At 36.0% G+C, this 12,264-nt stretch overlaps 1 protein-coding gene across 1 annotated transcript in view; it reads left to right on the top strand.

Annotated features, from left to right (window-relative positions):
* Positions 1-12,264, top strand: part of LOC150103752 (endoplasmic reticulum chaperone BiP-like) — an 89,945-nt gene that overhangs the window by 24,445 nt on the left and 53,236 nt on the right. Inside the window, exons 4-5 of the mRNA XM_090396529.1 lie at positions 10,451-10,853; positions 11,118-11,353. Of these exons, the coding sequence (XP_090252655.1) occupies positions 10,451-10,853; positions 11,118-11,353 (639 nt within the window). The remainder of the gene's footprint in view (positions 1-10,450; positions 10,854-11,117; positions 11,354-12,264) is intronic.

Below are 12,264 nucleotides of genomic sequence, written 5' to 3'. Positions count from 1 at the left end.
AATTTCTCTCTTATTCCATATGAATTTATTCAGTTCCATCTTCACTAAAAATCGTGCCCGAGTAGCTGAAATGTTTTACTTGTTCCACAGTATGTGGGACTATCTATGCTATCAACTATGGGGCATAGGGGAATATTACTTTTGTGGATTTTTGGTAATCCATAAATACGGGGTGTTTTAACATGAATTGGTTTTATTTTCCTGATGATTTCTTTGGGCCATGATGTCACTTTTTTCAGTAATTTTCAGAAAATAAGCTGGCCCGGCATTTAGCTAAGTCGCTTGTCCCTCTTTCTGGCAACTCCTCTACTTTTGTAAAAAATTCAATCCATTTCAAAACACTGGTTAAAAATCTAATCCTAAAAGATTCAGACATAATGGTTAGTTTCGATGTCACCTCCTTATTTACCATTGTACCACTTATAGACACTCTTGATTTAATCAAGTCTAAATTTCTCCCAGATATTTTTGAATTATTTCAATTTACCATGAATGCAGGTTACTTTACATGGGGGGGGGAATTCTACAAACAGATTAATGGTACTGCTATGGGTTCCTCCCTCTCTCCCCCGTTAGCAAATTTTTACATGGAACACTTTGAGAACAAAGTACTTACCACAGCTACATACAAGCCACAAGTGTGGTTGCGCTATGTATATGATGTGTTTGCCATCTGGCCCCATGGACAAGACACTTTGGATGCTTTTGTCACCTACCTAAACAGCCAACACCCCAAAATTCACTTCACAGTAGAAAAAGAATCAAATAACTGTTTACCATTTCTTGACACATTAGTCACCTGCCTTTCAGATGGATCCCTATCTTTTTCTATTTACAGAAAGCCTACACACACAGGAAGAGACCTACATAAACAATCACATCATCATCCAGTCCAACAGTACGGCATTTTAAAAACACTTACACACAGGAAGACACCTACATAAACAATCACATCATCATCCAGTCCAACAGTACGGCATTTTAAAAACACTTACACACAGGAAGACACCTACATAAACAATCGCATCATCATCCAGTCCAACAGTACGGCATTTTAAAAACACTTACACACAGGAAGACACCTACATAAACAATCACATCATCATCCAGTCCAACAGTACGGCATTTTAAAAACACTTACACACAGGAAGACACCTACATAAACAATCGCATCATCATCCAGTCCAACAGTACGGCATTTTAAAAACACTTACACACAGGAAGACACCTACATAAACAATCGCATCATCATCCAGTCCAACAGTACGGCATTTTAAAAACACTTACACACAGGAAGACACCTACATAAACAATCGCATCATCATCCAGTCCAACAGTACGGCATTTTAAAAACACTTACACACAGAGCCATTTGTTCTAACGATACAGCTCTGGCCACTGAACTCCAGTACCTGTGCCATACGTTCTTAGCCAATGGCTACAATCCCTACAAAATAGATAAAATACTACATAGGCCCATTACTCTGCCCTCCCCTAATACACAAGAATACAATACGACCATTTCTATTTCCTATATCAGAGGTACATCGGAAAAGATAGCCAAAGTATTGTTGAAACATGGCCTTCGCACCACCTTCAAACCTCATGTCAAGCTGGCAACTCTGATCTGCTCGCCTAAGGATAAACTTCGCCCTTTAGCACACCTATGAGTGTATGAAGTTCCATGTGACTGTGACTTGGCCTATTATGGGCAAACAGGAAGATCAGTGAACATCCGCCTGGAAGAACATGAAAGATACATTCGCTACTATTACTATGGCAAGTCGGGACTGGCAGACCACGCTTTGGACACTCCTTCACACAGGATTATATGGAGGGAAACGAATGTGCTATTTAGGAGTCATTATAGATCTGAAAGATTATTTTTTGAGTCAGCAATGGCTTTGAAGAATTCTCCCAACCTTAACAAATATGGTTGCATTAATTTGCCAAAAATTTGGGAGACGTTTATCCTAAAAAAAATTTCTGGATAACTGCTTCTTTTTTTTTTTTTTTTTTTTCGTTAGAGGGCACCAAAAATAGGACTTAAGATCTTTTGTCTTTTGCAATATTGTTGTTTCACTCACTGTCGCGTTTACATGTGTGTTGTGCTCTGATGATGCTGAGTTGAAAATCAGCGAAATATAAGCGTTAATAAAAGATCTTTGTTGATAAAAGTGTTTGTGGTGTTGTTAATACCATGAAAAATAAGTCACGAATAACCATCAACACCTAAGCTTATCTGTTAGAAAGCAAAGAGCTGACATTAACATTTCCAATTCTGATATCATGTTTAATACCACTTTCTTTCATAATGTGATCCATATAGATAATGAATAACGGGGAGGGGGGGGATAATGTACATCCCTGTCTCACACCAGATTTAACATTAAACCATCTCCCTGTACTTCCTTCAATTCTAACTGTTGACTTACAACTCAAATACAGTCTAAGTATTGCTTGATATAATGCCTCATTGACACCATACAACTTAGCGTATTGAATAGCTTCTCTCTTTGCACCTTGTCATATGCCATTTCCAGATCGACAAAACTTAAATACAGATCTTTGTTATATTCCCATGCTTTCTCGACTATTTGTCGTAAAGTGGATATCTGATCCTGATGGCCTCTGTTTTGCCTGAATCCAGCTTGTTCTTCACCAAGCTTTTCTTCCACAATTCTCAACCTTTTCTCAAGTATACTTGAAGAGATCTTGCCAGTAACACTTAGTAGGGAAATACCTCTGTAATTCTCGCATTCAGTTTTATTTCCCTTTATATATATGAGCACTATTAGAGCTCTACTCCAATCATTGGGAATTTGTCCCTCTGCCCAGACTTGCCGCATTTCAAGAATACAGAAATGTATTCCTGACTGTATGCCTGTTGAGTGTTTTTTACCACTGTGCTATCACTGCTTGTTTCATGTAGCAATTTTTCTAAGTAATTACTCAATACTTCAAGGATATCTTTTTCTCCTATTTTCATGTCACCTTTATCATCTCTAACTCCTTTTACAGCATTCTTTCCTCCAGACCTCCAGAATATCTTACTACCTTCTTGATATTTATTTTCTATGTTCTTGCCAAAGTTCTCCCATGACTTTTGTTTAGCTAGTTTTACACAGTGTTTCGCTTTCTTACATTTGTCTCTGTATTCTCTAAGAGCAAAAGCTGACTTATTTGACAGGAACTTTTGATATGATTTCTTCTTTTCCTTCATTGCCTCTTTAACTTCCTGTGTCCAGCATGGAGTCCTGATTTTTCTATCCTTGCAGACAACCTCACTACATGCTTCTCTGGTTGAATCAATCAAGGTTTTCTTCAAGGCTTGCCACTGAATCTCCAAGGTTTGATTCCTGTTCTCAAACTCTTTCATTTTTTCTTCAATAATCTTTGTGTATTTTAACCTGCAGTTCACATCTGAGAGCTGCTCAACTTTTATTCGCTTTAAAATCTTACATGTTATTCTTTTCAATATGAAATTCAATTTTATCCTGCTCAAGACTAAATAGTGATCACTTCCAATTTCAAATCCTCTGTACACTCTCATGTCCTGCACCAGGGAGAAAACATCAATAACATAGTCAATGAGACTTTTCTTATTCCTTGCCTCTTCTATCTATGTGAATTTGTGCACATTTTTATGTTGGAACATGGTGTTAGTAATAACCAGTCCATGTCCTGAGCAGAAATCCAACAAGTATTTGCCATTATTATTAGCTTTGCTCTTTTCTCCAAATTTTCCCAATGATTGTATGTCTCACAATCATTTCCTACTCTGCTATTCAGATCCCCAACAAGGACCAACTTTTCCTTTTTCATTGTGTCAGTTGCTTTTTCTAAAGTGTCAAAAAATTCCTCCACTTCTACCTTAGTAGAACCTTCTGTGGGACAATAGGCTCAAATAAGTCTCATTGTCCAATTCCACATTCTAATATTTGTCCACATCACTCTACTTGAAACTGCCTGCCATTCAAGAAGATTAGCATCATATTTTGTGTTGAATACTGTGGGTACTCCTTCTTTTCCTTGATTGTTATTTCCTGAATGTAACATTTTGTATTTATTACTCAGAAAGATCTCACCAGCTTTTGTTTCAGTCACCCCTATTATGTCGATCTGGTACTTATCTAATTCCTCAGCTAGCTCCATTTCTTTGCCATTTAGGCTTCTTATGTTGATAGTACCGATCTTTAACTCTGGTGATGTTGAGTTGGGGTGTGTTTTCAGATTTTTTCAAGTAGCTGCCTTTTCGCTGTTCGCCCTGGTTCCCTGGTAAAAACAACGGGGGCCTTGTTTAACTGGGCGACGCCCCAGCCGGCATGAAATTTTGTCATGTTGTACCATCATTTTTTATTTTGGTTTTAACCAATAAAAATAGTTTGGTCGGCTAAATCCCAAATTGGCAGCCCATCCTCGTTTGTTCAGTATCCAAGTATATACCCAACAGGGTGCACCACGAGAAGGTGAGGATTGGACATTAGGTCAGAAGCCCTGGTCGGTTCTCCGCATTCCTTTAAAGGCTATGTGGAGGTCTCCTCTCCGTTATACAACTTTGACCCTTAAGCAGCCCCATGTGGGTGCTTAAAGGTCAAATAATAAATTTATTTTAATCCTTTATCCAAGTGTGAACAAACAAAGTTTGCGCCTGAAAGTATCTTCAGTACTGGGGTAAGGTGGTACGACACCGGGCTACTCATTGCACAGGTGGAGCAAGCTAACATCATTCCTATCTCAGTATCTCCCATAATGCAAAACACATCTCCTTGTGGATATGTATAATGATATGCATTAAGATTTTTAATTTACCATCTTCACTAAAAATCATAATGTGATCCATATAGATTATGCACATCCTTGTCTGACACCAGATTTAACATTAAACCACCGTCCTATACTTCCTTCAGTTCTAACTGCTGACTTACAACTCAAATAAAGACCAAGTATTGCTTGATCTAATTCCCTGTTGACACCATATAACTGTAGCATTTCGAATAGCTGTAGCATTTCGAATAACTTCTCTCTTGGCACCTTGTCATATGCCTTTTCCAGATCTACAAAACTTAAATACAGATCTTTGTTATATTCCCGTGATTTCTCAACTATTTGTCATAAAGTGAAAATCTGATCCTGACAGCTTCTGTTTGGCCTGAATCCAGCTTGTTTAGTTCTTTACTCAGCTATCCTTTCACAGTCCTTCTCAACTGTTTCAGAGGTATTTCCCTCTTTCAACAATTGAAGAGGGAAATACCTCTGTAATTCTCACATTCAGTTTTATTTCCCTTTTTATATGTGGTACTATGAGAGCTCTACTCCAATCATCTGGAATTAGTCCCTCTATCCAGGCCTTCTGAACTATGCAATGCCACTGTAAGGCTTTAATACCTCCATACTTGAGCATTTCTAGTCGAATACCATCTGCGTCCACGGCCCTTCCACATTTCAGGCTTTTGATGGCTTTTTCTACTTCAAGTACGGATATGTATTCTTGATTGCATGTCTGTTGAGTATTTTATACTGTGCTGTCTTCACTGCTTGTTTCATTTAGCAAATTTTCGAACTAATTACTCCATACATCAATGATATCTTTTTCGCCAGTTTTCATGTCACCTTTATCATCTCTAATTCCTTTTACAGCACTCTTTCCTCCATTTCTGAGCTTATTAAACAGCCTCCAGAATGTTTTGCCACCCTCTTGATATTTATTTTCTATGTTCTTAAGAAAGTCTTCCCACGACTTTTGTTTAGCTAGTTTTATACAGTGTTTAGCTTACATTTGTCTCTGTATTCTCTAAGAGCACAAGCTGACTTATTTTCCAGGAACTTTTGATGTGCTTTCTTCTTTTCCTTCACTGCCTCTTTATCTTCTTGTGTCCACTGTGGGGAGTCTGATTTTTCTATCCTTGCCTACAACCTCACCACATGTCTCTCTGGCTGAATCGATCAATGTTTTCTTCAGGATTTGCCACTGACTCTCCAAGGTTTGGTTCCTGTTCTCAAACTCTTTCATTTTTCCTTCAATAATCTCTGTGTATTTTAGCCTACAGTTCACATCTGAGAGCTGCTCAACTTTTATTCGCTTTAAAACTTTCTTACATGTTCTTGTTTTCAGAATGAAATTCAATTTTTTCCTGCTCAAGACTAAATGGTGATCCCTTCCAATTTCAAATTCTCTGTACACTCTAGTATCCTTCACAAGTGGGAAAACATCACTATCAGCATAGTCAATGAGACTTCTTATTCCTTGCCTCTTCTCTCCATGTAAATTTGGCACATTTTTATGTTGGAACATTGTGTTAGTAATAACCAGTACATGTCCTGAGCAGAAATCCAACAAGTATTTGCCATTATTATTAGCTTTGCTTTTTTTTTCTCCAAATTTTTCCAAAATATTTTTGTATATCTGACAATCATTTCCTACTCTGCTATTTAGATCCTCAACAAGGACCAACGTTTCCTTTTTCATTGTGTCAGTTGCTTTCTTTAAACCTCAAAAAATTCCTCTAGTTCTACTAGTAGAACCTTCTGTTGGATCATAGGCACAAATAAGTCTCATTTTCCAGTTTCCCATTCTGATATTTGCCCGCATCATTTTACTTGATATTGCTTGCCATTCAAAGAAGATTAGTCTTGTATTTTGTGTTCAGTACTTTAGCTACACCTTCTTTTCCCTGATTACCTTTGCCTGAATATAATTGTATTTATTGCTCAGAAAAATCTCACCAGATTTTGTCTTTTTTTTTTGTTTCACTTACCTCTATATGTTGATGTGGTACTTATCCAGTTCCTCATCTAACTCCATTTCTTTGCCGTTCAGGCTTCTTATACTAATAGTACCGATTGTGAACTCTGGTGGCGAGTCGTGGTGTCTTTTAGGATTTTTTCCAATAGCTGACTTCTCACTGTTTGCCTTGGTTCCCTGGCAAAAACAATGGGGGCCTTGTTTAACCAGGCAACACCCCATCCGGCATGAAATTCTCTCATGCTGTACCATTATTTTATATTTTGGTTTAAGCCAATAAGGATACAATTTGGTCAGCTAAATCCCAAATTGCCAGCCCCTCCTCGTTCATTCAGTATCCAGGTAGATACCTAACAGTGTACACCACGAGAAGGTGAGTATTGGACATTAGGTCAGAAGCCTTGGTCGGTCCTCTGCCTTCCTTTAATGGCGATGTGGAGTTTTCCTTCCAGTTATACAGCTTTGACCCTTAAGCATCCCAGTATCCTCTCCAGATTTAAATATCTTTCTCATATCGCCTTTTTTTTTCTCCAGTATCCCCTATACTCTACAATTGGTATTCTTTTGACTTCTCTCCATAGCCAACATTCCAGAGTCCTGGTCTTATCTTAGTTACTTGTCTCTGGCCCTTCCCCATATCACATTAAAAACTATGTGACAAAATCTGAGCACAAATAGTCCAAGTTTACAAGCATGTCCACCTCCCTATTCCTACATGTAAGTGTACTCCTTAACATAGTGGCAATATGATGTGCAGTATTTCCAATACATGCAATATGCCCTCTGAACTTCATTCTGCTGTCAACCATCATCCCGAGATCTCAAATCTCATCTGTTTCCTGCAGCACCATACCATCAATGTAGTACATAGCTTTATATCTCTGTACTCCACAATTCAATACCTTATTTTGGCTTATTAATATTAAAACTACAACCCTACTCATTTATTCAAGCAAAAAGTCTCTCCAAATCTTCCTGACGGGAATTAACATCAGTGGCACTCCTTATAATTCTCTCTAACTTTGAATCATCAGCCAATAGTTGACAAATCACTTTCTATTTCAAATCTCCTGAATAATCTTTTCAACCAGTGTGAGATATTACCATACCATCTACAATAACATAGTCAATACAACTTCTTATTGACTATGTTAGTAGGTGGTGTTAGCAATGACTAGTCTCTGCTCTGAACAGAAATCTAGCAAGTACTTATCGTTATTATTATTATCTTTGCCCTTTTCTCCAGATTTTCCCAAAACATTCCTATACATCTAGTATTCATTTTCTATTTAGCTCTTTATCTTGGCAGGTCTGATATATTGTCATATCAGAAACTTAAATAAGAACTTCTTTATCCCAAATTGCCAGTTTGTTTTTAATATCAGAGTTATTATTTAATGTCCTCTGTCTTTTGCAATATATCCTCCAAACATTTTGTCCACCAAAATCCCTAGCCTCATCAGTTTCTTTCAGTCTAGTTTTAACAATGTAATGCATAGCTCATAAACTTTTCATCTCAAAAGGCATAACCTTAATTGTCATTGAACTGGTCAAGAATATTCTTAGCCCATCATATCATTCTGTTTATATTGTCCTGCAGAATATATCCATCATCTTTATGAACTATTACCCTTGTAAGTTATACATAATCAGCCAATTAGGGTGACCATGCTGATCACCCCTCTTGCATTCTGATACTTGCTTACCTTAAACATCCTTTGATCATGTGTCACACAGAACTTCCAGCATTCTTCTGTTGCAGTTTTTCATATCCTTGCACTACTTCACAAGCTACCTCCAAGTTTTTCATAATTACTGGCTCTGTGGTTTTTTTTCCCTCTTCTTAACTGAAAATTTCACATGCTTAGCCACTTCTCAGATCACTGCTGTAGAACACCCAATTGCACAATGATCCTCTTCATTGAGGCAAAGTGATTATGGATAAATTGTCAAGTGTTATCACCAGATCAGGCAATCTCAAACCCTGGGTTTCCTCCATCGTGCACTTTTACTTAATTAGCTAGTAGTAGTTACATAATTTCCATTTCTTTATTCTCACCACGTGTCTTTTCTCCTTCCAATCCATGATCCATAGTTGAAATCCTTGATAATTGCTTAGTCTGCAATCCTTCATTGTTACTTACTCTGCTAATTTTCCAATACATGCTATTGGAAATATACATCCTCCTTTGTATTTCCTCCCCAGCTATATACACGACTGTATTATATACACACACGACTGTATATTTTGGCCTTTGTCTCACAGCAGATAACCTTAAATTCAACGCCACCCAGAACTCTGCTTTCCTGCTAAAATGTCATTAGTAATAGTATCCACTGTAGTAACTACTGTTATTATTGTTGATTGAAATTCATCAGCCATCATCAACACCCCTCTTTTCTATCATCCTGTGTTCTTCCTGAAAATATGTCTCTCACATTTTTCCCCAATATAGTTCATAAACAGTTTATGTACCCTTATATAATTTATGTACCCTTATATAACAGCTTATGTACCCTTATAGATTAGAGACCTGCAAAACTATGAATTGGAAACTGAGAATTACATCCTGATTCTTTCTTTTCATACCACATATTAACTGCTTCTATCCTATAGGATCCCTTTGCCAACTCAAGTTTCTGTCATATTATTTGCTGTCATCTGCCTGTTTGGGGATTCATGAGATTACACTACAGGAAATTGATGAGGCCAAGGATTTGAGATAATAATGGACAGGGAATTGAAATTTAGGAGGACATTGCTTTTTTTTTTCCCCTTTCGTTTTCTTCTTCTTTAATATTTTTCCAGATTGTTTTATTTCTGCAACTTCTACTGTATTTCTTTTTCCTTCTCTAATTTAGTATTTTAACAGATTATGTCTGTTAATTATATATGTTCTGTTCTTCTGGCTAGTTTTCCAACTTTGTGAGATAAAAATCTTGGGTTTCCAGGAGGGAGAAACTGTGCCCTCTCTGTATAAGACGTGTGATGTTGAGTTAGTAACTATCTGCCATGTGATATGTCTGACACAGAAGAGAAGAGGATGATTATATTTATTGTAACATGTGTTCTTAAAGTCTCCATAGGCATGATGGTGCTAACTGTTATTTTATACAAGACAAGTAACTGTATGCATTTTGAGTAATGATTTGCATTGAGATTGAGAGATGACTTAAAATAAAACAACTGTTGAACATGAGTTTCTGGTATCTGATGAGAACTGATAGGTCATGGCAGCAGACTTTTGAAACTTCTTATTTAAAAGAAATGCAAATATATCTACTCTTCAGGAATTTGTCTTTTTTCTTTTTAAGTAATGCAGTCTGAGACAATTCTTTTATCAGAACTGTTGTTACTTACCAGAGGTTAGTAACTTCTTATGAAGAAACCTCCAATTGCTTTTTGAAATACTTTTTTTTGTTATTTTATTCGAAATGCAAACATTGGTTGCTCACTTTGTATAAAATAGCAATAGTTATTTATACTTCTTCAAATAAAGTTCTAATGCTAAATTGAACTCATTCATTAAATTTTTTCAAATAATTTAAAAATGGAATGATTTTTGATGAACACATTTCCAAATATCTTTGTTTTATTTATTTATTTTTTGCAAATTCCATCATGTGATGGGAATAAAAACTAGTACTTGACTAATTTCAGAAATTATGTATTTAAATTTTTTTTATTTATTTATTATTATTAAGGTTATTGAAAAAAATAGTAAGCCTCATATTCAAGTAGCAGTTGGTAAAGGAACCAAACTTTTTGCACCTGAAGAAATTTCAGCTATGGTTTTGACTAAAATGAAGGAAACAGCAGAAGCATATCTTGGTAAAAAAATTAACAATGCTGTTGTAACTGTACCAGCTTATTTTAATGATGCACAACGTCAGGCTACTAAAGATGCAGGCACTATAGCAGGTCTTAATGTGATGAGAATTATTAATGAACCTACAGCAGCTGCTATTGCATATGGCTTAGATAAGAAAGAAGGTGAAAAAAATATTCTCGTTTTTGATCTTGGAGGGGGAACTTTTGATGTTTCTCTGTTGACCATTGACAATGGAGTATTTGAGGTAGTTGCTACAAATGGAGATACACATTTAGGTGAGTAGAAAACTATTTTTCAAAATTAATCAGGTTTTTGACAATTAAATGAAAAAAAGCTATTTTTTTTATTTTGTTTTTTATCAGTATATAGTTATTAATTTTTGATTAAAGATATTTGTTTTTAAAAATTTTTTTTTCATTAAAGTATGTTTATTCTTTTCTGTATATTATTATAATAATAAGTCTATGAGAAATCTTTTTCATTCCTTAAAACTTATATGGATTTTTTAAGACTTAAATTGTTGCAATCTTTTTGTAAAGGTGGTGAAGATTTTGATCAGAGAGTCATGGAACACTTCATTAAATTGTATAAGAAAAAGACAGGCAAAAATTTAAGAAAAGATAATAGAGCTACACAGAAACTTCGCCGAGAAGTAGAAAAGGCAAAAAGAACACTGTCAAATGCTCATCAAGCTAGAATAGAAATAGAGTCTTTACTTGATGGAGAAGATTTTAGTGAATCGCTTACTCGGGCTAAGTTTGAAGAACTAAATATGGTAAGTTTTTGTTTGTTTATCTTCCAGAGATGGAAGAACTTAGACATCTAACATTATATATGAAAAACTTTAGTGCTTCTTTGTTTTAAACAGAGCTTAATTCTCTTGTCTCATAAAGTTGAAAGGCTTTCTTTCTGGAGAACCTGTCTTCCCAAAATAACACTGCTTGAGACTTCTGGATTTAAGTGCATTAATTCAATTGTGAGCAGTTATTCATATTTCGTATCATCTCTTCAGTAGGCAGATGCAAGTCCTTTTTAATAACGCTACTATTTACTATTGTTGATTTTAGAATAATTAAGCTAAATTGGATAATTCAAGAAACATTCATAAAAAGCATGAAATAAGTGTATAGTCGAGATCATCATCAAATTCCTGCCATGTACTCTCAAGGGGGTGTACAGGATATGACAGTACTACATGAAAAATTTACATCATTACTAACTTCCTATCTACAATTTTCCTCCAAATCAGTCTGTTACCTGTCAAGACTCCAACATTATCAGATCTTATATTTCTATCATCTAAGGCACTTTGTACCATATCAATCCACCTATATCTTGGTCTTCCTCTGGGTCATTTTGCTGCCAACCTGGCAGATAACACTTGTTTTGCTAATCTTTCCTCGCCCATTCTATTTAAGTGACCATACCACCTGAGATTAGCTCTGCTAACACATTCCTGGATGCCGACAATGTCAAGTTCTTTCCTAATATCCTCGTTTTTAATATGATATTGCCATTGATGTCATCTGTTCATGCCTCTAATCTTTCTCAGGACTCTCATACCTACGGTCCCTAGTCTGGTCAAGTGTTTGACTCAGCTCTCAGATCCATAAGTTAAAACTGGTTAGAACACTGTCTTGTATACAGCTAATTTAGTGTTCTGACTAATTTCTCTCTTATTCCATA

Source organism: Typopeltis vanoorti, chromosome 8 (assembly GCF_054136105.1).
Source record: "Typopeltis vanoorti isolate ZY-2024b chromosome 8, IOZ_Tvanoo_1.0, whole genome shotgun sequence".
NCBI classification, from domain to species: Eukaryota; Metazoa; Arthropoda; class Arachnida; order Uropygi; family Thelyphonidae; genus Typopeltis; species Typopeltis vanoorti.
The sequence above is the reverse complement of the archived record's forward strand: the minus strand, read 5'-3'. Positions and strand labels throughout refer to the sequence as shown.